Source organism: Neolamprologus multifasciatus, chromosome 7 (assembly GCF_963576455.1).
Source record: "Neolamprologus multifasciatus chromosome 7, fNeoMul1.2, whole genome shotgun sequence".
Taxonomy (NCBI): Eukaryota; Metazoa; Chordata; class Actinopteri; order Cichliformes; family Cichlidae; genus Neolamprologus; species Neolamprologus multifasciatus.
The window spans coordinates 14,928,885-14,956,092 of record NC_140445.1 but is presented as its reverse complement, the minus strand read 5'-3'; the positions used below and the strand labels follow the sequence as shown (position 1 = coordinate 14,956,092).

Here is a 27,208-nt window from a genome sequence, read left to right as displayed (position 1 = left end):
ATGCATTTAATTTCCAGCATACTTCCCAGCAGTGCTTAACAACACCCCTCCTATCCACCTTTTAATCTGTTCATCCACATTGAGAGCAGAAAAGATTTTCTGGCTTATCGATATCAGTTTATTTTGCTGTAGAGAGCTTTGCATGAAACCAGTCAAGGACAAGGATTTCCAAAATAATGGCTGACTCATGGCTTACTTTTTGAATTTATATCCTCCACTTCATTGAACAGCATCACATTTGCCATATTTATGGAAAGTTAGATGTGAAAATTGGCTTTTCCCAAATGGTAAACAGAAAGAGTCCGTCTTTTCCAGGATATTTACTGAAGACCTAAAATAAAAGTTATTTTTGTTCAGTAAAAATCTGTGTGGATTGATTCACTGGCAGTGATTATGTGCAGTGTATGCAAATTTGAGGAAAAAATTGGCAGCCCACTCCCTTGGAAGAAATAATAGTATTGAGTGTGCATGATGCAGCTTGCCAACTGCTTTGAGAGGTCCGTCTGCAAAAGTGCCTGGAGAGCCGTTACACACCAGACAGTGTACAGTGCTTTGGGACAGATTTTGGGCTGCATTATTATTTTTAAGTGTAATTCTCTAGTAACAAGTATTTCCATTTAAATTCCAGTGTTTGTTTGCCTTGTCCATTGTGACAGTTTTACCGTCCTCCTCAGATGTGGAGATGGGATTTACAGACTAGCAAGAGACAGCCTCCTACAGCTTTCCGGGGAGGTTAAATTTATCAGATATCGCAGACTAAAGTAAGACGACCAAAAGTAAGACGACCAAAAGTAAACATAGCCAGCAGCCCCGTGGCTATTGAAAGAAACAGAATTGTAAATCAACTGGGTACTACTTCCTCCTACTTCTGTGCTTTATTAGAAACTGTGAGAAACAATAATGACTAATAGTTATATTGGATTTAAATGTGAGAGCCCAGGTTGACAAATGTTGAATTTTCCCTTTTATGATGATCTGAGTGATTTGTGGAAGTCGCACCAGAAGCTAAACATGACCGTTGTTTCACATCCATTTTTCTAATCTATTTAAGTCTTGATCGTTACACTACGGGCTGATGCTGCTTTTTCGTTGTGTCATACTTAATCAAATTAAATGTGCGATTTTAATCATTTCCATTTCATTAAAGTTGATCAAATGTCAACATCCTTGTGTTACACAGGAAGTGAAGCGGGAAAGTAGCACTGCCTCCTTATCGTCCTAGTCTCCTTCTTCATATCTCTCCATTTTCCCTCCATAGTGCCTCAGGATGTCCAAGCGGAGCCTGTTTGTTCGTCTGGTACCATGCCGCTGCTTGCGGGGCGAGGAGGAGATCGTAACATCGCTGGACTACTCCCACTGCAGCCTGGAGACTGTTCCTAAGGAGATCTTTAACTTCGAGAAGACCCTGCAAGAACTCTACCTCGATGCCAACCAGATCGAGGAGCTGCCTAAAGTAAGGCATGCATTGTGATGTATAGAAACCTTCAGTGTGTGTACATCTTTGTTGCTAGGAGTCTTTGAGGGATACAGTTCAACTTTATTAAAAGTCGGGACATTTGTACATTTCTCATGGGACTGTATGTGAACCACATGTTAAACCACACGGTGTTTATATTTTCTTTCCCCCCCTCCTCATTCTACAAGCAACTGTTTAACTGCCAGTTACTCAACCGACTGAGCATGCCAGATAACGACCTGACAGTGTTGCCAGCAGCGATCGCAAACCTCATCAATCTCAGGGAGCTTGATGTCAGCAAAAACAGTAAGCAGGATGATTCCTTTTTAGAACCTTTTTGCTTTAAAGCCTGAAAACTTTCCTTTGAAATTTCAAACGTCGAAACTGTCTTTTTGTTGTCATGACGGCAAGAAAATATATGAACGCATTAATACCTTGTTTAGATTTGCTTTTTCAAAGATGAGACGAGGCGAAATGCCACAGCATGTTTAATTTGCTGTGTTTACGTCACAACATGACTCAAAAAACTGATCAATAGAGCAAGTGGACAAGCCCAGACCTGCAAGCAGCTAGAAACTCTCTCTCAAGTGAAATGGAAAAAACTGAAAGGGCGATATGAAGCTTCTTTGAGCTGGTTCTCTCACACACACACTGTAACAAAATATCTACAGGGTGAATTGTCAACTGATTTGTAGAGTCGGAAGCAGCGGCATTTGTCAAAGTTTAACATTTACTGCTTTGATATTAAACATTTGCACTGTTGAACATGACAGGGCTTTGTACTTGAAGCCCTTTAAATGTTGCCTGTTTGATGAAAGCTTTCCACAGACACACTTGGTGCTCTTCTAGGGTGACATTTAGAACAAAAAACAGATGCAGAACAAAGTGTGTGAGGCTGCGCACCGAATCAGTCAGATGACTCTGCTGTTTAAATAATTTCTGCCTTTTTTAAAAAACAACAACAACAAAATGTATCTCAGGCTACGTCCACACGTACACGGGTATTTTTGAAAACGGAGATTTTCCGTTTTCGTTTTAAAAAATAATCCCGTCCACCCGTAAACGCAGAAATGAAGCAAAACGCTGCTAGGAACATGCCAAAGCAACAGGTGGCGAAATGTTCATACCGTGTAGAAATGTTGGCCAATCAGAAGTCTAGAAGCCTCAGTGGGAAATAGTAAACAAAGCTGGGGCATAGAAGCAGAACCGAGTTGTATGTGTGGAGGGACAGTAACTGTGTGTGTATATGTAAGCATTTAAACACTGCAGAGAGTACAATTAACAGTAACAGTATTGTAGAAATTCATTTCACCGAAACAATAACGTGGCGCACAGTGTGACGTCAAAAAATGCGCACACCTTTGATGCTGCGTTTTCTCCGTTTTTCTCGTCCACACCTAAATGCAAAAATGGAGTTTTCAAAAATATCCACCCTGGCCGGAGTTTTTAGAAATCTCAGTTTTCAGTGACCAAAAACGCCGTTTACGTGTGGACGAAAGATGCAAACGCATAGAAAAATCTGCGTTTTCAAAAATACCCGAGTACGTGTGGACGTAGCCTCAGTTTTTATATCAAATACATCTGCAATAAATTGACACAGTTTTAGCCTCCGTATCACAATCATTATTTGTAAAGTAGACTTTTGTAAATTGAAAGAAAACCAGCACCATGCAGTAGAAAAATTCAAAAGTATGATATTAAACAAGGACAAATGAACATCAACAAAGAAAACCTGACAGTTTTTAAAAAACATAATGGATGACTTCCAGTTTTAATTCAAAGAATGTAACAAAAATATTGCATTAATTGTCCGTTCACTTTCTACATTTATCCATTGAAGCGGGGCTTGAGCCTATCCCAGCTGTTATAGGGTGGGAGGTGGAGAACAACAGATTAAGGTTAATTAGTGTTTCAAAACTGACCACAAGGCGTGATTTAGACTTCTGTGGGGAATCATGCAGTGCCTACAATGTAACCTAGTAAGTGGCAGACGTTATTGCCAGTATTTATGCTTGTGCTGGACAATTATATTTTTTCCCTCCTGGGACTCTTTGTTGCGGTGGGGTTTTGGGGGGCTTCTTGTTTTTCCGTTTCTTACTACATTCGCTAATATCCGTTACGAAAGTTTCAGCAGTCTCCCTCTAGGAATTTGCTGATGTTTATAAGTCCTTAGATCGGTGTTATTATTTTTTCCCCCTATATTGAGGCAATGGTCATTACTCGATCACTAATAAATTCAAAAACTGCCAAGAAAAAGCCAATAAATGCACAGCAGTAATCAGTCATTGTGTAGTTATATTTCTAGTTAGGATGTAGCAGCGGTTATGTGCACAGATTTCCCACCAAAACATAAATCCCCAGCAAGTGTGAATGTAAGTGAAAATTGCATTAACTGGCTGGTAATTACACCCATTTTTAAACGGTCTCTTCATTACTTGCAGCTCAGAAGTAGTTGGACATTTGAATAGTAAGCTGCTCCATCAGCAGGTGTGGTTCCCGATTGTTTCCTCATTGTTTAAAATAAATCTGGAGCTGACTCTGGGGTTTGACTTTGCATTTGGTAGCTATTCATATGAACTCTTAACTAGACCAAGGTGTGGTCAGTGTAAGTCAAGTGTGGGAACAGAAAGGCAAATTTGAAAGAAAAACAAAAGGCCGTCTAGTTCTGGCATACCCAATTTGTACCAGGAAGATGTTAAGAGAAAAAAAAACATATACAAAAGGCAAGGAAGAGCTCATACTACATCCTCTTTCAAAATGACATGGCATGTATGTTTGCCAGAGGAACTGGTTCACTAGTGTTTCTAGATGAAGTGACTGTTGAAGCAACAGGATGAATTTTTAAAACGTATAGCTTACACTGTGCTGAAAAGCTGCAAGACTAAAAGGCTGGTGCTTTACAGTGCAGATGGATAATGACCCAAACCCCAAAAGTTGTTTAAGGCAATGAAAGGGAATGTTCTTAAATGGCAGAGTCACTCACATGACCTCAGCTGAGTTGAGATGCCTTTTAGTGAAAGCAAAGCTGAAAGCAGAGAGACTCACAAACAAGCAGCAAAAGCCTGGCAGAGCATCTCGAGGGAGGACATGCAGCATTTAATGATGTCTGTGGAAAGGATTGCTACAGATTCCCATTTAAGTAATAATAATTATATTTATAATAATGCTAGTTTGTCCAATTACTTTGGCCTGTGTTAAAGGCAGGACTGTAAATTATTAAAGGTGAATGCAAAAAATTGATTTGCATCTTGACTGCTTCATTTTAAATCCATGAGTGTTGTACAGATCCAAAGTTAGGGAAAATAGCCTGACTGTCCAGACGCTTCTCTACCTGACTCCATAAAGAAGTTTGCACAGTCGGCAAAACCCTTTCAGGAACAGAGAGGTTGAAAAGGTAGTTGGACTATAAACGAGCGCAAAAGCAGCCTTGATTAAACAGACATTAGAGGATGTAGTGGCATTTTCATGAACCGGAGCTTCATGTCCCGTGTTTACATTAAATGGAGCTTATCCTTCCACACAAAGCACTTTAGCCTAAGTGTTGTGGGCATAAAAGAAAGTAGGTGGAAATAAACCGTGAGACTTGGTCACAATGCTCACCTTGCTGTGAAGGTTTGGTGAGAAGTTGCAGACTTCAAAACAGATCCCTCACCTTCTATTTTTGTTTTTGCTCTTTGTTTCCTGCTCTTTTATTATGTAACCACATGCAGTTCTGCACTTTTCTTCTCTCTTTTCAGTGAAGACAAAAAATAAGGGCGAAGAAAGGTGCAGAGCTGCTCTTATTATACCACGATCACACACTGTTTAGTCAGAGAACCTTTCTGGTTGTTTATTTGTGTTAAATAAGATGTCTTTCATTATGTTTTATCTTTTTTTCATTTGACAGGAGTTATTTGTTTTGTGTCAGCAGTAACAAAGCAGCTGAGATACACTGAGCAGATGTAGCTTTGTAGTCGTACTCCTGCCCTGCTGATGATAATTTTTGATGACTTCTGTTTCTCTCCAGGCATCCAGGACTTTCCAGAGAACATCAAGAACTGCAAAGGCCTAGCAATTGTAGAAGCCAGCGTGAATCCCATATCCAAGTGAGTTGGGCTTTCCCTCACCTAACACATTTTAGTTTAATGTTCCCTATAAAGTTTGGGTTCCTAGTGTTCTTGCAGAGGCTTACGAGGCTGCTTGTGTGTTCTCATTCGCGTTCTTGCATTTGCATGTGTTATCAGGCTCCCTGAAGGCTTCACTCAGCTTCTGAGTCTGACGCAGCTCTACCTGAACGATGCCTTTCTGGAGTTCCTACCAGCCAGCTTCGGCAGGTCGGTTTCTTCTCTGGTTTGTCACACACTGTACTTGATGGAGTCATGATACTGACATTTGAATTTCTAAATGCAGTCAAGTCATTAACAACTGCAGAAATGCAACACAAAATGATGCTAGCTCGATAAGATGACCCAGTAGAAGTGATTTTGATTCATACTGTGGGCTACACTTGTGCTGTGTGGCACCAGGACCAAGTACTAATTATGTCATGTCAACAGCACAAAAGTGATGCAGCGAGCATTCACAGACCTATTTGTCTGTCTATCTCTCAGACCTGGCTTACTATTAATTCATTAGCATTTACATTTAAATCATACTGGAGAAACACACAGCTTTAAAAAATGATCACTTTATTTAAAATGATCATGTTGTCTTCTTAACATTTACTTACTATGCTTTTCAATATATAGTTAGGCTACACAGATTATTAATCACTTTCATTACTTGCACGTTACACAAAAGTTGGTGTTGAGCCTTCTGAATGCAGAAAACGTGATGTGATCTGGTGCTGATTCCATCTTTATATTTCTTCCTTTTAGTACTAGTTCTATACAAGAGAAGATTACATCAGACTTTTTTGCTGTCATGTAACTGCACATCATAGCTGCTTAGTGAAAGATAAGCCGGCTGAGAAAATCATGGCTGCTAAGCTTCAAAAGCCATTTCACATAATATCCCTTTTGGGGAAAATCAACTAATTATGACAATGATTTTTCCTGCTTGCAGGTTGACTAAGCTACAAATCCTGGAGCTGAGGGAGAATCAGTTAAAGATGTTGCCAAAGTAGGTGGTTTTTATTTAGCAAACCTTCCAAATGTGAAATATGAAGAATGTTCATTTTAATTAAAAATAATAATAAAAGCAGAGTCTCTCTGAAATTCAGTCGCTTTATGCACTTTATGAAGATTTATTTTTTATTTTTTTTAATCCCTACTTCCTCATTGTCCTCTTCCTCTTGCACCCCCTGCAATGTCTGTCCTTTATCCTTTGTTTTAATCATAGACTCTTTCTCTAAACCTCTAACTGTAGTATTAAATTCCACTGTGTTACATAAGAGTCCCCTTTACTTGGCCACTTGCGCTGACAGATTTTATAATCCTCTACTGAGACAGTGGTGAAGGTCTTTTTGCTATTTGAGAAGTGTGCTGTGAGACTGAATGTCCCACAGATATTAGAGAAAGCTCCAGGTGATTTTTGGGGGAAGTCACCGTCTCCCTGGTTTCTCTTTAATTTCTGTCACACTTGACTAGCTTTACCATCTTACCATCCTTAACGATACTTGCTGTTTTTTCCCTTCCCCCCTCTGTCTGAGTTTCCTTTTATAATCTCCCCTTTATTATTATTATTATTATTATTTTTTTTTTTTTTTTTGCATTTATTTTTCACTGACTGATGTTCCAGCCGGTGTATGAAGTGCAGTACAGTCAGTGCCACAGCTCAGAGCGGATCCCTTTTTTCTTGCTGTGTTTATGTGACAGAGGCCAGACCTGTTAAAGTCTGGAGGCCTGACAAAGAAAGGGACTAATGATCGGGAGTGTTGCCAGTGCAACACACAAGCATTTCAGAGATGTAAACAGTGTGTGCAAAGTGGTGCAATAGAAGTCTTCTCAGGGCTTTCATGTAGAAGCTGCTCCCTCTATTCTCCATCTCTCTCCTCTGGTGCACAGACACACACTGAGCACATGCATAAACCAAGTGTTTTAAAGAAGGCTGCAGTGTTCCTCGCTCAGGGTCATAAGCCCCTTAGTGCTGTTTTTTTAACTGGTGAACTCACTTTCTAGATTAGCCAAAACAGCTCTTTCTCACCCTTTTTTAGCTGTTTGGTTTGGTGTGGGTTTTTTGTTGTTTTGTGGTGTGGGGTGAAACACTGTTCGTTCCTTGGTATCATTTCTGTCCCACAAGTACATTTCCACTAACACAGTTTTCACAGTGTCTTGGTTTGCTTTAGGGTTGGGATTATACTTTTTAATCAACTTTTATATTATATGGAATTGGGGATCCCCACATTGTGAAATTGACAGTCAGTGGAAATGTTTTATTTTTATTTTGCTTTTATTTGTGCGTGCGCGTGTCTGTGTACGTGCTACGTTTTTGTTTTTTGCTGCTGGCAGTAAAGGACAAATGTCCTCAAAGGTGTCTTGTTATTCGATCTGTGAGGAAAGAGTTGTTCTTAATCACTAATAAGCCTCTATGAAATATTTTCTCTCCAGTTGTCTGTTGTGCTGTGGTCAGTTAAATCAGTGTTGTAAGCAGTGCGTGTTTACAGTGTAGGGGAGAATGTGAGCCTGTGGCCTGAATGTGCGAGAAAATTTGGAGCAAGGCTTAGGGCACATTTTCCATTATTTAGAGCATATTTCTATCACGCCTAAGCTCTAAAAGGTATTTATTTCCACATAAAATAATTCAGTGACAGGAGTGAAGGCGCAGCATGTCTGCTTTCCAAATCGAACAGCATGAAAACTGACTGACAGTGGCATAGAGGAGGAATTTTCTTATGGCTGGTTTTTTTTTTCTTCTTTAATATGTAAACCATGAAATTCATGTGTTTTTGTTGTTGTTGTTGTTTTTGTTTTGTTTTTTATGTTTCCTCCTTGTGTGTCTGCAGAAGCATGCAGAAGCTCACACAGCTGGAGAGGTTGGACCTGGGGAGTAATGAGTTCACTGAAGTGGTGAGTATCTTTCAGTCAGTCTGTTACTGCTCGGGGCTCTCACCTCCTCCTTCCTTAATCTGTTCCCTGTCCTATTTTCGTTTTTTAAGCACATATGTCGAAAGTTTTCTTTTCCTTACAATCTGAACCATCATTTATACATGATAATGTGATTCATTTTTTTTAGCTTGCTCACAACTACGTGCTTTCTCTTTTCTACATGTGCAGCCTGAGGTGGTGGAGTGGCTGACTGGACTCAAGGAGCTGTGGATGGACGGGAACAAACTGACCTTTTTACCTGGGGTATCATATACGCTCATATTCCCGTTTAGTGACTGCTGCGTCTTAACACATCATCTTGAGATTATTTCCCTCGATTCTCCCCCAACCCCCCAAAACTGTGTGTCTCCTCAAGTCTTCATCAAAAAGAGCTGCAGTCAGTTTACATCAGACTTTGAGCTCTCTGAAACCAGCAGAGAGGGCTGCGCTTTGAACGCGATTCTGTCGTAGGATGAACTCACACAACAAAATGCATAGTTTTGGGTTTGCATATGTCCCCCAGAAAAAAATCAGCTATGAAAGAATTCTTATGTCCATGTGTTGACAGTCAGGATTTGTTAAATGAGGTTCTTCTTTCATCCAAATGACCAGCTTGTTTGTAAGTGGGTCATAATTAAAGCATTAGTTCTGCTGCCAGCATTTCAGTAGCATCAGCTGTAATCACAATCTGGCCTTTTATAAGCCATGACGTCTGTGGAGTATGAAACAAACCATTAAGTGTTACTGTTCTGCTAATGAAATGAGTGTTTTCAACCTAAAATAAGTGTGATATTGTCTCCCACTGTGGGATTATATTATGCCTGCATATATAGTTAGTTCACTTCACTGCAGAAAATGTTAGTTAACTGCTTTTGTGTGATCATTTTAATTTACTGCCACAGTCTGCATCTCATACTGCTGCATAAATTAAGGGTGACTTTTTATTTTATTTTGTGCAGATGTTGGGGACATTAAAACAACTGGTGTATCTAGACGTGTCGAAGAACAACTTGGAGATGGTGGATGAACAAATCCGCGGCTGTGAGAATCTACAGGACCTCCTGCTCTCCAACAATGCTCTCACACAGCTGCCAGGCTCCATCGGTAAAGATCTGTCTCACACACACACACACACACACACACACACACACACACACACACACACACACACACACACACACACTGTATTAGAAGACATGTTATGAAACACCTTAACTCTCTTTTAGCTGTTGCCAGCTTTTAAATCTTTCCAAGCCCTTCATCAGTGAAAAAGCCTCTCTTGTCTCTTTCTATGTCTCTTTTAGCACTTGCAGTGTGAGCCGACAGGACAGTACTACCACGAGACTTTATTTTTCTGTGTCATTTTCTCTAATAGAAACTGATCTATATATAATTGCAACAGAGAATGAAACTGATGTGCTGCATAATAACCTTTTACTTATTTTTCAGTATTCAGTTTTATTTTTGGTTTTTGATGAAACCAAATTATGCTAACAATATAAAACTGTAGGTGAAGTACACAGTGAGCTACTCATAACATATTGTGATGTCCGTAACAGAAGAAATACAATTATTCAAATATTTCTACAGCTCAGGATTGCTTTTACCCAACCCTTATTAATCTCTAATGAATTAGGTTCCAATTACTCATGTATTCAAAATCATGTCACGGGTGTGAAAAATTTAGCAATATCAATGCAGCTTACTCATTTATGATTCACTGCATCTTTTTGTTTAGTTTTTCTTTATAGACAAATAGAAATGAAACACCATATTCAATTTGGGTTACATTTGTGACAAGTTGTTAAGTGACCAGTAAAAATAGATAAATTGCTCAAAAATTAAGACCTGTACATAGAAACTGAAATTTAATATTATACATATTAAGAATAAACTTATTTGTGTAAAAAAACAAAACTCCACAGGTTTTAAACCAATGTAAAGACAGACACATTGGCTCACAAAGGTAAATATGATTTAAACATGAAGTTAAAAGTTCTGTAAAATAAAATCATTGAGTACAATAATGTAGACTGATATTGGATGTTCTGGGCAAGCCTAAAAATAGCAACCTGGATCAGCAGTTATATTTTCTTCCAGCCATGAGGGACACAGTTAACTCAGCATTAAGGCCTCCGTCGCAACCGTAGCAACCATCTGGAAAATGTATGCACCAGTTGGTGGAGGTTGCTGCCAATTGCTATGAAACCAACGAACCCCATTCCATTCAATTTCAATTCAGTTTTATTTATATAGCACCAAATCATAACAACATTCACCCCAAGGTTATTTATAAAGACAAAGACCCTATAATAATAGGGAGAAACCCCAACAGTCAGATCACCCCCTATAAGCAAGTAGTTGGCGACAGTAGGAAGGAAAATCTCCCGAACAGAACGTGTCAGTGGCAGTGATGGTGCCCCATTAACCCTCAGCAGTGCAGAGCCCGACAACTTCTCTGTGCGACTGGGTGACAGACAGCTGACAATTGTGTTGGCTACTTTCTTTCCCTTTTTCAAATGTTAATTTTGACAAATAGGTGCCTTTTTTTCAAAATAAATTGTAAAGCTACATTTATAATATTTATTGACAGTCATAATTTTGAATGGCATACTTACTCCCATCCCTTTTGCAAAAAACAAGACTAATAAAATCCTTTAAATTCATGCAAACACTGCTGTTGAAATCATGGTTGATGACGACTGCTATAGGCATTACTGTATTGACAGTATGAATGAATCTAATTAACTGGTGTGTAATGGATCTTCCTCTTTGCTGCGTACCAGCAAGTGATAGTCAATAACTGATCTGAGCTGTTGTCGACGCCTTCCTGATCCTAGCTCTCTGTTCCTTTTTGTTTTAAAGGCACCCTGAAGAAACTGACGGCACTGAAAGTGGATGAAAATCAGCTGATGTACTTGCCAGATTCCATTGGAGGGTGAGCATCACAGCAATAGATTTGATAACAGCAGAGTAAACCCTGAGCTCAGTGGATTATTGTGTCGTGTTTTTTTTTTTTTTTTTATATATCTGGAATCCATTGATCTGATAAAACGTTTTTCTGGGAAAAGTAGATATCCCCATTAAAGAGAATGCAACCCCTGCTCGATTTGTTTTGGTCTCGCGCTGATGATCGGTAGCTTAGTAATGGCTATGGCTATAAAGAGTGGTTATGAATGTCATGTCTTTGAATCTGCCATAGCGATTTAAGGACACAGTTCATCCATTTGCTTCAGTGTGGAAGGGCTGCTGGTAAACACTGGTCTCATGACCCTCATAGGCAGTAATGATATGAAATCCTGTGTTACTATTCAGAGGTTTTTCTGCCTAATGTATACAGGTAAACCCTCAGTCACCGGCTGCTGAGTACCGAGCCAGGTCCACACGCTGATCCTCTTTCTACTCTGAATCATTGACACACAGTTGACAAAGATTAGGTTCCATTTAATCCATGCTTTTATTTTTTAATCCGTCCCCTCCAACATCCATGAGAAAGACAAATCGACATTAACTGATAAAAACAATTGTATCTTTGCAGTTTTTTATTACTGTTTTCAAACAACCTCAATTGCCCCTTATGTTAGAATGTGCTGCCTTATGTACTTTGACGTAGATTATGTGACAAAGCCTATGGTTTAGCTTAATCCCATGCAAGGGTTTTAGTTTAAGCAAGCTCATTTCCTCCCCCATTTATATGTAGCTGGTTTCGTTTTACTTTGCCACTTGTCCACTGGGGTTTTTTTGTTTCCCTGGTGTATTTTTAGTAGACAGGCGTCAGATCCTTGTGGAGTTTCATGGTACTGTAGCATATGAGCTTTCTAGACGTGAGGCTGCTTTGCATTAATATGAAACCCAGCGTGCATTTACATTTTTCACTCAGCAAAATTCCACTTAAATGATGTCCCATGACATATTTGAGATTTGCATTTGCATCAGTCTATTTGTGTTTCACCGTCACTGTACAGTAACTTTGATCCAAAGTTGATCAGAGCTTTTCTTATTTAGTTACTTAGCTGTTCATTATTTAATAGTCTCTGTGAAGAATTTAAAGAGATCAGAATGCACTGACCGTTGTAAGCAATGAAACCAGATGCATATGAGTATGCTTAACAAAAAGAGCCACCTAAATGTGGTAGCAGCGCTGTGTTCAGTTTCTTCAGCATGTGTTTGAAGCCCAGCAGCTGCCGTCTGAAAGAGCTTTTTCAGAAAGAGCAAAACTCCAAGTGAATCTTGTGCTAACATCCTAGACATTACATGGCTGTCTGCTTAACATCCTTCAGCCATCCTGAGCTTTCTAGTAAGTAGTAGCTTGCTTAGCTACAAATCTTAATATTGTTATTGAAGCCCTGTCCACTGGCCGTTCCTTTGGAGTTGATGTTGCTCTTGGTAATCGTCTTAAATATTTCCCACCCTGTTATGACTGTCTGTGGCAGTTTAGAGCTAAGATGACCACCAAGTACCTGCCCACTTGGTGGTGTTAATGGCTTTTTCACCTGTTAATAAATTGATATTGCAACAAGAGAGCAAAGAAATTGTAGCACATAGGAACAATAATGTACCACAGACAGGGATCCTACCATATCATCCTTCTTTCCCTAACCCATCTCAACCTAATTTTCTGTCTCTGCAAACAGTGTAGGATATGTGACTGTGCAAAGGACCGCAGAAATAAGTTCACCACGTCACACACAGTCTAATCCCAGATTGCACGCATTTTTATAATTTACATAAATTAGATAAACACGTTTACTGTATTTAATAAATAGGTGTGTGTGTGTGTGTGTGTGTGTGTGTGTGTGTGTGTGTGTGTGTGTGTGTGTGTGTGTGTGTGTGGACATACAGATGTCCACTCAGAGATGAGCAAAAATGAAATTAAATAAAAAATGCATTGGTGTTCTCCATTGCAGCAGTATGTTCAGTATTTCTTTGTTTGTAAGTGTCTGACTGCTGGTGGTAACTTCTTGGCACTTTAACTGCAAAAAAAACTGCCATTAAAGTGCATTTTTGGCAACCGCATGATTCCCATCCTCCCATGTCTCTCTGCATCAGGCTGACATGCATTGATGAGCTGGATTGCAGTTTCAATGAGATTGAAGCGTTGCCAGCCACCATTGGCCAGTGTGTCAATATGCGCACCTTTGCTGCAGATCACAACTTCCTTGCCCAGCTTCCACCCGAGGTGAGTGTGCGCATCGGTTTGGAGATTTTAATCCGTGTGTTCACTGTGAGAGTCATTGGTGTGCTCGCTTCACAGATGGGCAACTGGAAGAGGGCAACTGTGCTGTTTCTACATTCCAACAAGCTGGAGTCTTTGCCCGAGGAGATGGGCGACATGCAAAAGCTCAAAGTCGTCAACCTCAGCAACAACAAGTGAGCCTTCTCTGCTTGTTGTATTTTTATTTATTTTTATTTTTTAGAACCTCTGGCCTGATTTTAAATATTATCTAAATCTAAATCCAAACACGAAATTGCTGTAGTCTTCTGTTTTTTGTTGTGCATCAGATCTATTTGCAATTATTTACTTTGTTCAGACTAAACAAGATGTTAACTATGAAATCTACACATTTTATCAGAATTACACAACATAACTGACAAAACAATTGTTGGATTAGTTGATAAAATTAAATAATATATAATCAATTTTACGTACTTTAAATCCAGGACATTCTAAAAGCAGTGATTCCTTCACTATGTAAAGCTACCAGTTAATAGAAGCAATTAAATGTCTTGTCTTACGCTTATTTTCAAATGTGGAGTTTGAAATTGTACCTGCTGATTACAGTATTGTAATGAAGGCTTATTAGAATGAAAAAAGGGTAAGGTCTTGATCGTTTCCTTTTTTAAGAAAAAAGGGACATTTTCCAGGCTTATCTTTTATAGTCGGCCTGCTTAGATCAAATTTGCCTGACAAAAAGAATTAAATTGACTTTTTTTTAACTCGCTCAGGAAAGCAGTTTTAAGCGTTTTGGTGACTGAGTTTTGTTTTTTTGTTTTTTGTTCTACTTCAGGTTGAAGAATCTTCCGTACAGTTTCACCAAACTAACTGAGCTGACTGCAATGTGGCTGTCTGAAAATCAGGTAAGACTGCACAAGTATTATGCATAAAACAATAAGGCCTCTGGGTTCAGAGGTGTCAGATGGGGACAGCAATAGCAGGAGCGTCTGTGACTCACACTAAAAATTCAGCTGTAAATCAAGAAGCCTTCCCGGTAGCTCACAGGAAGGTACCACTTCCAGGACATCTGATCTAATGCAGGTCAGATTGGATGACCAGTCTTTAAAATGTGGAAACAGAGTAGAGGTTTCTGGCATAAGTTCATTTACAGCTAACGAGGTTAAAGCACTAGTAACACTTGTATTATAAAAAACCTCTGTATTGCTTGATCAACACATTTGGGTCATTCTGTATTTCAAACTTAAAAGGATCCTAATGATTCTCAGAAAATGCCCCCTTTACCTAATGGTTATTTGAGTGGCAATCTACACAAGAAACCTTGACCACTGAATGTGTAAACCTGAATGACAAGGAGGGCATTTGTAAGACGAGACTGCAGCAGCCAGACGGAATTAAAGTGGTGTTCAAAATTACCAGGCAAGTTGAGGTGCATGAAATTTGGACTTCTTAACAGGAAATGTCTGGTCGGCTCACATGAGAGCAAAAGGCTTATAATCCCAATTTGTCACAGCAGGGTGACTTTCTATGGTAAAGGAATACTTGACCTGGTCATATTGTCAGTATACAGAGGCAACGAAAGGATGGAGAACACTCTGTGGGACACTGTGGATTCAGTGTGTTGGCTTTTGTTCAGCTTATTTCCAAATTACAGTCTGACTCTGACTGCATTCTCAAATCAATTATTCATGCCTTTTTCCCTCTCCTGGCTAGACTGTCCCAAGGTTCTGTTTGGATGCCTTAACAAATTGTCCCCAGGAAACTGCAGCTGTTTGAGAATGCTGCAGAGAGAAGATGTAGAGTCATCCACACAGCATCCATCACTGCTGTCCTGCTCTTATATAAACTGTCTGATTTGTAATGAATAAAATCTCAAAAATTTTGTGGTCCTTATATCTTTCCACAATCACTTTCCTACCTAAATAACTCCTAACAAGGACACTGCGAAGACAGGCAGTCTGCAACAGCTACATCAACACTAAGACACATGGATGCAGTTGGACAGGTGCAACAATGCAGACGGGGGCCTAAGGCAAGCTTAGAGCAGCCTCATCAACGAATGGATGACAGGAAGAGGCACCCAGATGTGTTAAAGTAATGTGAAGGCAAATTAGAAGTGAAGAAAGTCGGCGTGAAATAGCTGCGTAGAATTCGGGGAAGACGGGTTAAATTTATCACGGCTCCATCTTGTGATGTGTTATTTTCCCCTGCGGTTAAGTGTTCTCTTCCATATTTACGTTTTTCATGTCCCATGTATTTGTCAAAGAACTGCTGATTTTACATGGCACACTCAACCCCATATTTTGTCCACACAGTCAAAACCCCTGATCCCACTCCAGAAAGAGGAAGATCCAGAGACTCAGAAAACAGTGCTGACCAACTACATGTTCCCCCAGCAAATTAGGATTGAGGAATGTGAGTAACTGCTCTTTGTTTGATATACATTTCCAAGCTGTAAGTGGCACACTATCAAACACTTCACTCACTCACTTGGTTTTCAGCATCAGGACTAAGTACTACTAGCACTGACATAAACCCTAAATTCTCATGGACATTGTTAGGTGTTAAGAAGACTATATTATGTTACCCTCACAAAGTTTGATGACCTACAAGGATCCCTAAATGCATATTTTATAAAAGACCTTGTTATCTGAGACTGAAGCAAGGGAAACACTAGCCATCGTCTTCTTGTCAAGCACCTGTTTGTTTGGTTTCCTTTTACAGCAGACAGCTCACACTGACAGTGTTGTATCTTTACTTTAGAGTAATTAGTGGTTCGTGGTCTGCGTGCTTGAGCTACTGAAATTGTCTTTTTTGAGACGTCGGGGATTTCTGTCACAGCCTGAACAGTTACGGCCCTGTGGCGGGCTTTACACCATTTGCCATGTTTATTAGCTAGGGCTTGTTTCCGATCAAGCTTTTTCTTTTGCTTGGAAGCTGGAAGTATTCACAGCCTGACTGCAGTTAACATGTTTTACAACTTGTTGATATGGAGAGTACACAGCAGGTGACTCAACGGGTTCACTGTGACTTCACGCTGTGGGGTGTTGTCAAGTGAGCTACAGTTGTGTATGTAATCTTTTGAGCTGATGTTGTCAGAGAATTAGTCAAATGGGATATCTTATCAGAAAATTCTACTACACACCTTCACACTTAGTCTCTCTATTGCTAAATCGAGAGCAGTAAGCTTCTTACAACAGGAAAACCACACTGATTGACACCTTCACAAATATTTCACAGTGTCTAATTGTCTGCTTGCTTCATTTCAGGCAAGTCATACAGGAGTTATGGTTAAACAGAGAGACTGAGTTGAATCTTTCATGCTTTTTTTCATTACCGATTAACCACAAACTTGCTTCTTTGCGTTTACGGTGGAGTATTCATACTGAAGATTAGTACATAGTAGCAAAATATTCTCTTGGAATTTTTTGAATGCCATCATAGAAAAGGAATTTATTGCAACATCAGTTCCAGGGTTTAACAGCACTGTTTGGTTCTTTTGGAGTTTTTTGGGTTAACTCCCAATTTTCAAGTTCCTCCACAGCTCCCTTCAGTTTATTGGCGTTCCTCGTGTTTCCTTTGCGCCATCTTGTGGTCACATTTATTATGTGACAGATTTAGGTTGAATTAAAAAGTCCTCATTTGGGTGGGGAAAAAAATACAAAAAACGAATTTTGATTCACTGCCTGGCATTTTTATTTTTCCCCACAGACATTCCAAACTCTGACTCTGAGAGCTTTAATCCAACTCTGTGGGAGGAGCAACGCAAGCACCGAGCTCAGGTGGCCTTCGAATGTGACGAGGACAAAGATGAGAGAGAAACGCCCCCGAGGGTTAGTGCTGCACATTTGTTACTGCTTATATAATTGGAAAAGGAAAAACAACAGTGGCAACACGAATTACCGCAGCAGCAGGGGCTTTTTTGGACACAAATCTTCACTTTGTTTCCTCCTCTGCGGGGATGGGGTCTAATAAAATGGGATGTAATTTCTGCTTAACCCTGTCATCTCTAGCATGAAAGCAGTCTTATTTATTTCAGCATGTTACCATTTTTGGTCAGCTTTAATTTTAAACTCTGTGTATTCAAACTGTTGTAGGAGGGAAACCTGAAGCGCTACCCTACACCATACCCAGACGAGCTGAAGAACATGGTAAAAACAGCCCAGTCGGTGGCTCACAGGCTCAAGGAGGATGAGTCGAGTGATGAGTCCAGCAAAGAAGCAAAACCTGTTGAGAGAAACCACATTGGAATGCAGGATGTGGGGGTAAAGGTCAGTGAAGGGCTCCACTTGGAAAGAAACCAGCCTCTTTCATTTCTGGTGTCTTGTTGTTGGATTCATTTAAATTCCCTTTTTAACCTCTCCATAAGGTTTTAATGCATAACTAATCACCTGGACTGTTTTTGTGCAGGTGATTGAAGCCCCCTGTCCCAATGGTGTAGCGTCAAACATGGAGGCCCAAGTGTCTGCCGACGTGTGTGGCCAAAATCTCTCTGCACCCGAAGCAAAGGACACTTCTGAGTCTTACAGCTCCCAGAAAATCCCCCTCAAGTCTTCAGAGGACTCAATGATGAACCACGAGGACACACTAGAGGTAGTCCAAATAATTCAGTGCTTCAGATTTTTAGGACTTCTCACAGTTACACAAACAAGAAGTACAAAGTGCTTCCTCTGTCTTTAGGATTCTGAGGAGCTGTCAGATGAAGAAGACGAGATGAAGATTGCAGAGCTCAGACCCCCTCTTATTGAGATTTCCATCAACCAGCCTAAAGTAGTGACTCTAAGTAAGGATAAAAAAGGTAACTATGAAGGATCTAAAGTTAAAATTGAAATGTCTGGATGCAGAACACTGACAGTAATTTATGATTAACAGACGATGGGAAAGATGCAGATTCTTTGCTGGATGACACCGTGGCTAACAGCAACCAGAACAACAGTAACTGCTCATCTCCATCACGCATGTCAGACTCTGTGTCTCTGACCACAGACAGCAGCCAGGACAACTCTTTGTGCACACCTGAGAGAGAGGCAAAGATGCCTTTCCTACCAAAAAGCCGGTTAGTGCTATTCCGTATGGTAATATACACTAAAGAAGGGAGTGCTCCTCCTGCTCTTATTTTACTCTTTCAGTATTTGTCCTCATTTTAGGCAAGAAGATGAGAATATGAACCAGCCTAAAGACACCACCCCTCTCCTCCATAATGGCAATGGCTCTGAAACGTCCCTCCAGGCCCTCTTAAAAACCCAGCAGGCACCACCAGAGAAAATGGGAGACTACGACCTGTCCATGGAAGCCAGACTGGCCTTCATTGAGAAGGGAATAAACAATGGTATGGGAGACACGTACACCAAGTGGGACCAGATTAATATGAATGTGACCAAGCTGCCAACTGACAACATGGTTCAGCTGGATGAGTTGGATAAAGGCAAAAATGGTTCGTTAGCTCAGGAGGAAGTGGACAGCAAAGAGGGTTACGATAACATGGATCATTTACAGAATGGAAATCGACAGCCAGGTGACTGCAACGATAGTCTGGGGAATAAAAGCCTAGGGATGAGAGGAGAAACAGCTGCTGTGCACGTGGCCTCGACAGGCGTGACAGCCTGCAGTGACATGTCTCTATCTCGCAGCACTGAGGAACTGTCTCCAGAGAAAAGGTGCCATCCCCCGCAGGTGTTGAAGTCTCACAGCATCAGCAACATAGAAACAGGGGCCATGAGGTTGTACTCCTTTGATGGAGATGATGACTCAGTGGGGACTAGGGTGGCAGGGGCCGGGCCAGGGCCAGGAGCTCAGGGCCAGAGCATAGTCAGGAGCAAGTCAGCCGGCCAGTTGCTCAATGATCAGACTCTCCTGGTCTACCCCAACTCCTCTGCGTCCTCTTCAGACCTGCTGTCCTCTTCTAAGCTTCCTGCCAACACAAGCAGACATCCAGTCTCCTCCAGCATGGCCATGGGAATCCCTCCTCCTCAGTACAACATACAATACACAAACAGTGACATGTCTAAAGAGGGTCTCTGGGGCCAGAGGACAGCCATGGCTTCAGAGCAACAAGGCTACCATCCTGCTCCTCCTCCACACTCACTAGCCAACACCAATTACTCAAACCGTAATCAGGCGCCTCCTTACCCTCTGCAGCCCCAGCAGAGAGGCTCTGCGATGGCTTCCAAACCTTCTGGGGAGATGTGGGCTATGGAGAGACTTCATTCTGCTGCAGGCCAGCCTAGAAGCAGCACCCTGCAGAGGCAAGGCAGCACTAGCTCCACAGCTTCCATGTCTGACCCAAGGCGTATGCAGTTGTCCGAAGGAGACTACATGACATACAGGGACATTCACACCCTCGCCAGAGGGCCACTAGCAATGAGTCACGCCATGCAGAGGCCCCTCTCAGCTCGCACTTACAGCATCGATGTACCCGGAGCTTCCAGGCCTCACAGCAGCAGGCCACCGGCCCATGAGCTTCCAGAACGGACCATGTCTGTTAGCGATTTTAATTACCAGCACAGCAGCCCCAGCAAGAGGCCCAACACCAGGGTGAAGTCTGAGCACTCACTCCTCGACGGACCTGGACAGATGCAGGGAGGAATGGGAGCAGGGAGGGTTCCAGTAGACTGGAGAGACCAGGTGATGCGGCACATCGAGGCCAAGAAGATGGAAAAGGTAAAGAGTTTTATTATGAAAAAAGAACTGCTTGATATCTATTTTTGTGTGTGTGTGTGTGTGCCTGCGCTTTGTTTTGGGTGGGAGGGGTTAAAAGTTTATGTTCATCCATAAAAGCCCACCAGCATAACATGACCACAAATGAACTCCTAATATTCTTTAGGTGGAAGACACTTTAAACAACAGGATCTCACTCTGCACATAGTTTTGGTTTTTGTTGGTGCTTCTGAATGCAAACAGAAATTAAGACTGTAGTGTCAAATAGAGGCTAAGAATACATAAATGAAAGCAACCACCATCACCATAAAGAGCCCATCCCTACTTTGAGTCAACTCAAAACCTGCTGAAACAAACCAAAACCTAAATGTTTGTGTGAATCAGCTATTTAGATGTAGCCTACTAACCCAGCTATATGCAAACTATACGTGATTCACTGCATGTTTGTCTGTATATGCTTTAAACCTCTTTGTTGTGTGTTTTTTATTATGTCATCACTCATTTGGTGCATTGCATGGCCACCACTGACTTGTTGGTGCTGGATGTTCCGTGTCATCAGAACGCGCTGTCTCGCTCCTATAATTCCAATAACGCTCCGCTGAGCTGGTCTCACTACGGCAGCTGTAGGGATATGCATGCCAGCCAAGGGTCCCTGGTCTTTAGTGTCAGGGACGGACAGCCCTACGGAGCTCTGGGCTTCTGTGTGAGTACTGTCAACTCATAGATCGCTCCTGCAGCTCATACTAAAGCCAGGGTATCCAGTTCCTGCAAGTTTCACATCCTTTACAAGAGAAGGAAATGTCTGTTTCCTTCTCTCGCCAGTGTTGAAGTGATCACAGATGCTCGGAAGCCATGTTTCACTTGTCCTTTTATAGGCAAGGGAAAATATCATTCCCAACGTATGTTTTTCATGACCATGATCTCTGTTAGTGCCTAAAATATCAGAGTGAAACATGGATGAATTCTGGTTTTTGTGTTGTTTTTTGTGGTTAAATACAAGTAGAGCTGTTTAAAAGGGGTCTCCTTCTTTATTTGTACCATCATTAGTTGGTTTACTTGGTTTCTCATTTAGAAACTTTACTACATCTATGGTAGAATGAGATTAGTGTGATTTCATACTGAATTTTGATAAAAAATAAATAAATATTTGGAAGTAATCAAAGCTGAAACTGCTTCCTAACAAGATTTAGAGGCCGTGTGAGGAAAAAAATATCTGACAACATGAAAACAAACTTTGTTTTGTTCTCTCTAAGAAAAGTCTACTTTCATTTATTCATGAATATTAAGTATGGTACAAAGCAGCTCCTTTTAAACCTACCAGGCTCTAGTACATCAGAATCAATATCGCCGTGCGTCATCTGTCTTCCTTGTTGCTCTTGCATTTCACAAACCATTCATTTTCTTCTCCTTTAATTGCACTTCAAATGCTTTCTTTCTCGTCTGCCACCTTCTTCAATCCAAACTTTTGATCACTTCAGAATCGCTTCATAACCTCTCATGGTGTGTGTGTGTGGGGGGATGAAAGCTATGTTTGTGGAAGGTAAGTAGTCAATGTGTGTGTCTAAATGATTTAGAAAGGGGGTATTAGATCTGTAGAGGCAAAACTAAAGCTGTCTGAGAGTGTTGTGTAACCACTTTACTGCTTAACATTCAAGATTCATCTCATCTCCTGGTGGCTAATGTTCCAAATTATATTCTGCTTGGTGTTTAAATAGAAGCTATGCAGACTTTAATCTCCGTTTTTTGTGTCTTAGTTGGTGTGTTGATCGCTCTGTGGTGTCTTCTAAATCAACAGCTTGTGTGATCCCAGAGTCTCAGTAATCAATGTTTTTTGTTATCCTTGATTGCAAATGGGGTTAAAGTGGGCAAGTCCTTAATGGTGTCCCAGCACCTTAAATCCAATAGGCATGTCCTTCCAGCTGACTGCATGGAGATACTTGCTCAAGAAGAAAACAATGACATCCCTCCTACACCTTCGACACATCCTTTTTTTCTTCCCATCCTTGTGATGTGTTCGGGGTGCAGATGTAAAGTTGTGGCCAAGGTACTTTAGCGTCTAGTAAGTCATGTAGAAGAAGAGTGTGCATAAATGGATGGGCTGGGGGGGCGGCATGCTAGTGTGGACAAGAGAGGAAGATGAAAGATTATTTTCAAAGGTAAGGACTGCCCAGCAAGTGAAATTTTATAAGCTAAAAATTGGAATTTTACTCGTCATTTTCTAAAATCATAATTTTGAGAGAGGATAATTGTCATATTTGCTAAATCCACAAAGAGAGCGAATATCAGAGTAGCAGTTGATCAGTGTGTACACAAAAAATCAGCTGGAGCTCACAGAGCAAATTGATATGCGACTTCTTTCTAAGTAAGTCTTTCTACCATGCTGCTCGGCTGCTGCACCCAATCTTAGGGATTCCCCTTTTGCCAAATCCCCACTTTAACCCCTGGTTGCAAATCAATTTCAGTGGATTGAGGTTGAGTGCAATGTTGGTAATCGTTCCTTTCTTCCCACCCAGGATGATGTTTTTGGTCCCCAAGGGATGCAAAACTACACTTTGGACCCTGCCAGAAAAGTAAGTCTACTACCGCCAGACTGTGGTTAGCAAATACAAGTTTGTTTAGAGTAAACAAGATGTTATGCATCTTCTATTCATCCAAACTGATAGTTTTGCTACATGGGAATTAGGGATAGAAATACCAAGCAATAAAACCTGCTGATTGTGTGTGATTATTTCTTAGGTGCCTTTGATGAATGGTCAGATGGGTCCTTCGGCTCGTCCTCCGATGAGCCAGTCGTCCATGGCACGTCACCCTTCCAGAGAGCAGCTCATTGATTACCTGATGCTCAAAGTCTCCCAGCAGCCCCAGGGGCCTTCACGAATTCCACTTGAACCCATCCAACAAGAGGTGAAGGATGGATTATTACTTAAAGAAATATGCGATTCAGTATTTAAGGGAATTACGTATTTTCTTAGAGAAGCCTCTTTCCATTAGCTGAGGTGTTGTCATTATGCCTCATCGTGACTGGCCCAGACATTTAAGAATATCAGACCGATTTTATGACTGGCTAAATTCCATATTGAGCTTGTGCCAGCCCCTTTTTTTGCAACTTACACTGCTGTTCCAAGTTAAGCTTGTTCCTACTCCCACAAGTCTGAACTTGGCGTTCTCAACCAGAGACGGTCCAGTAAAAATCCAACTGTTGAGCCTGAGGTTATAGTTTCAGTTTTATTTAGTTTCTCCTTCATCCTTTATGGTAAACTAAGCTAACCGCTAGCTGCCTGCTGAATTGCATTAAATAGGCCAGATGTTATTACACTCAAAGAGTCTATGTTAACCTTTTTAGCATATTGCAGTTGATGTGGTCTGAAAGTGACCTAGACTTCTGCACCTCCTCTGAGCTGTGATGGTAGACTCTGACTGTACTCGTCTGGTGGTTTCATTAGTTTTTCCCCTGCCACTTTAAATTAGTTCGGTGTTCGCTGACATTGAGAACCTGATATTCTTGTTCACTCCAACTGAATTTTAGTAGCTTTCTTTTGTTTACATTTATCGTAGCTGGCACTTTAAGTCGAGAAAACTTTCTCCTTTAATTTTACGACTAATGTCAATATATTGTATCGTAACAGTGATCATGCGTAATGAAAGTGTGTGGGTGTGTTTCAGATCCGTGTGAAAGTGGAGAAGAATCCTGAGCTGGGTTTCAGTATATCAGGAGGAATCGGAGGCCGGGGAAACCCCTTTCGTCCTGATGACAATGTAAATTAATACCTTGATTTTTATTTTAATTTTTTTTGTCCCCCTCTTCCAAAGACATCAGTTCTTTTCTGAGATTTTATATCTTATTGTTATAATTTCAGGGTATATTTGTAACAAGGGTTCAACCTGAAGGACCAGCATCAAAAATTCTTCAGCCTGGGGATAAAATCATCCAGGTACTCTGCTGTCTGTAGGAATCAGTGTTTTGAGATTAATGTCTTTGGAATATTAACCAATAATCTAATCTACCGTTTTCTTCTCCCTCCTCAGGCAAACGGATATAGCTTTGTAAATATCGATCACGGGAACGCAGTGTCCCTTCTGAAGACTTTCCCAAACACTGTGGACTTGATTATCGTAAGAGGAATCCAAGCATAGACTGAAACTGACCTCAAATAGAGTGTGACATATGGGAGAAGAACTGAAAAGCATACGTTGACTTGTCATATTTTTGTACTCAGAAACTGATCCATTGCTACCTATCGGGACTATTTATAGTAGAGATCATGGGAGCCTTGATTAAATGGGAAAACCACTGAATGTAGTGGATCAAAGTGAGACAGCAGAAGAACATCTGCAAGTACGAGTCCTCAAAAGGCCATCACTGTGGAAAATATATATATATATATAATTATATATATATATATATATATATATATATATATATATATATATATATATATATATAATTTTTTTTTTTTATACAAAAGAAGCTGAAGATATGACGTCACTTACTGTGGTCTCTGTACAGGTCATCTTTTTTTCTTTTTTCTTTTTTTTAAACCCCAAAACTCGTCATGAGTGGATCAGGAGTTTGATTTCACTTCTGCAGATGGATATTAATCTGACCACTAGGGGGCAGAGCTCCTTCTCTTCTGCCATCCAATTTGCCTTTTTTTCTTTTCTTTTCTTTCTTTTTATTTAAGATGTTGAAACCATTTTCCAGTCTGCTTGCGATCTTAACTGGAGGACAGTGTTACGTGCTTGCTATGTAGAGACGAATGTGGATCAAGGAGGCGTTTGGCTTTGTTTTTTGTGGGAGAGATGCCCCCATCCCGTTTTTCTTTTGTTCTTTCGAGATCAAACCCTTTGCTTCCACAAACCTGCGAATCTCCACCATCATACAGACACTTCACTATTTCAGCTCATCCCTGACCTCATCACTCCAACTGGGCATATCATATTGCCACATTGGATTGTGGAAATCTGCAATATAAATGGAGCTGAAGAAATGCACCCCGCATGCGATCACATAATGGGACAGGAAATTGAAGGCATATAATAGTTGGGTTTGGTTAATCTGCTTTGCTAGTTTTTCATTTAAAATACAGAAAAACACAGATTATTGGGAAATATTCATATTTGGTTAGTAGGTAGATTGCTGCAGATGGATACATCGAAGTTGTTTCCCTGTTTTTAGGTGCATTTCTCAAATCATGAGAGCTGTTTGACGCGGAGGACGATGTGGCGGTTATGCTAGTTTAACCAAAGCAAGTTTGGAAACCGTGGACAGACGGTAGAGAAAAGCAGGAGGTATCTTAAGAGAGACTTGAGTCATGTTTTTAATTTTTATTTTTAGGGGCTTCCTCTTTCAGGCAGCCGACAGTGAGCTGAGAGGGTTTCAACATCTGGCAGTTTTATTATAATTTTTTATTTTTTTTTAAATGGACCATAGGTTGCCTTGTGTGTCTATAAAAATGTTTAGCCATTGTTTTAATCACCTTTTTGTTTTGTTTTGGGGTTTTTCTTCGCTGTACAGAGAATAGATTTAGGAGAAACCAGTTGTCAAGTGCCATAGACCTTGAACTGTTTGAACAGGGTGGTGGGGGGACCTTTGACGCCAGAACCCAAGCAATACTCACATATTCACAACCTCCTGAGTACGTTTGCAGCATAATGGCTTAGAAGCAATATTTAAAGCCTTTATTTTCATTCACACAAAAAAATTCTTCTTTTTTTTAAAACAACACAACGTTTTAGTATTCCCTGATGATTTTACATGATTTTTTATATTGTGAAAAGAATCTTTTTGTAATGAAATGGCACAGGAAATAAATATATGGTAGTGTTTCAAAAAATGATTAAAAAAAAACAAACAAAAACTCTGCGTTGTGTAAGAGCAGGTTTTAGCGTGTGTTGCGTAGCATACCGTGTCTTCTAATGTTTTAATGTAGGTCGAAACATTTGTAATGTTAGTCACCGAAGGAAAATTGTGGTTTTTAAAGCAGTGTCGTCAGCTTAAAAAACTAGGCTCTGATTGGGACAGTGAATGCGTCATTTGCAGCCGCACATTTGTGACCACTGAGTTGTACAATATAAATTGCATTTTAATCCAGCAGTGTTTGAACAGGAAGCATTCCCTCGACTCACGACGGCCGATTAGATTAGGAGTCGTCTGCTGTGCTCTTCTTGTACGTGGCAACAGTGGGAAAGTATTTGATTCATGTGGCACTGACAAACCAAAATGACAACACTGTGGAAATTGACGACATTTTTATCCCTTTTAATAAAATAATATTTAGAATATCACGCTGATCTAAATGAAGCTGTACCATTTTAGTTTTTAAATTCAGTCTAGTTTTGGCAACTTTTGTTTTCAAGAAAGTGACAACATAATGTGCTTCTGACATTTTTAGTTTCTCACAACCTGTTTTTTGTTTTCACACTGATGAGATTATTGATTTTATTTGTTTTAATTTTGTGGGTTGTTTTCTGCTCTGTCTCTGACTTTTAATGGGAAATGGTTAATGGTCACTTTATAATCATGGCAATAAATAAAGTCTGACATTGTAGACAATCTAGGGAGATCAAACTTGTTTTCATGCTTTCTTCATCCATGTTGGTTTGTTTCTCACGCTCCAGTTTTATTTATTTAGCAGCCTTCTTTGGATTTCAAACCTTCCTAATCAAACTGTAAATACCCTTAAAAAGTTTTAGAAAAGAGGTCATAATGGCATTAGTGACTTGCGATTGTAAAACCAGCAATAAATTGCAATTCAGAGGCACCAGTTTTAATGTATAGCTACTCTTTCTAAATGGTCACGGTGAGATGATGATCATGACGATGATTGATATGCATTTATCCAACATTCCAGATTTTGTACATAATTACCTGTTTCTGAAGTAACCTGTGGAAAATAAACTAATGCTGTTTAACACAGA

The 27,208-nt window shown here is 40.4% G+C and overlaps 1 protein-coding gene across 5 annotated transcripts in view; it reads left to right on the top strand.

The window, feature by feature from the left end:
- erbin (erbb2 interacting protein) overlaps positions 1-27,208 on the top strand; it is a 47,299-nt gene extending 20,091 nt beyond the window's left edge. For 2 of the 5 annotated variants that reach the window (XM_085165034.1, XM_085165035.1), the window contains exons 2-26: positions 1,259-1,453; positions 1,645-1,762; positions 5,463-5,541; positions 5,680-5,769; positions 6,500-6,556; positions 8,379-8,442; positions 8,650-8,724; positions 9,420-9,564; positions 11,326-11,398; positions 13,510-13,639; positions 13,715-13,830; positions 14,469-14,538; positions 15,949-16,048; positions 17,345-17,466; positions 17,731-17,904; positions 18,044-18,226; positions 18,314-18,431; positions 18,506-18,689; positions 18,781-20,293; positions 20,850-20,993; positions 22,804-22,860; positions 23,027-23,194; positions 23,954-24,046; positions 24,148-24,222; positions 24,317-27,208. In XM_085165034.1, the coding sequence (XP_085021160.1) occupies positions 1,268-1,453; positions 1,645-1,762; positions 5,463-5,541; positions 5,680-5,769; positions 6,500-6,556; positions 8,379-8,442; positions 8,650-8,724; positions 9,420-9,564; positions 11,326-11,398; positions 13,510-13,639; positions 13,715-13,830; positions 14,469-14,538; positions 15,949-16,048; positions 17,345-17,466; positions 17,731-17,904; positions 18,044-18,226; positions 18,314-18,431; positions 18,506-18,689; positions 18,781-20,293; positions 20,850-20,993; positions 22,804-22,860; positions 23,027-23,194; positions 23,954-24,046; positions 24,148-24,222; positions 24,317-24,424 (4,242 nt within the window). In that variant the 5' untranslated portion in view covers positions 1,259-1,267 and the 3' untranslated portion in view covers positions 24,425-27,208. Of the gene's footprint in view, positions 1-1,258; positions 1,454-1,644; positions 1,763-5,462; positions 5,542-5,679; positions 5,770-6,499; positions 6,557-8,378; positions 8,443-8,649; positions 8,725-9,419; positions 9,565-11,325; positions 11,399-13,509; positions 13,640-13,714; positions 13,831-14,468; positions 14,539-15,948; positions 16,049-17,344; positions 17,467-17,730; positions 17,905-18,043; positions 18,227-18,313; positions 18,432-18,505; positions 18,690-18,780; positions 20,294-20,849; positions 20,994-21,768; positions 21,831-22,803; positions 22,861-23,026; positions 23,195-23,953; positions 24,047-24,147; positions 24,223-24,316 lie in introns of those variants that run through there. The other 3 variants (XM_085165036.1, XM_085165037.1, XM_085165038.1) reach the window with 3 other exon arrangements.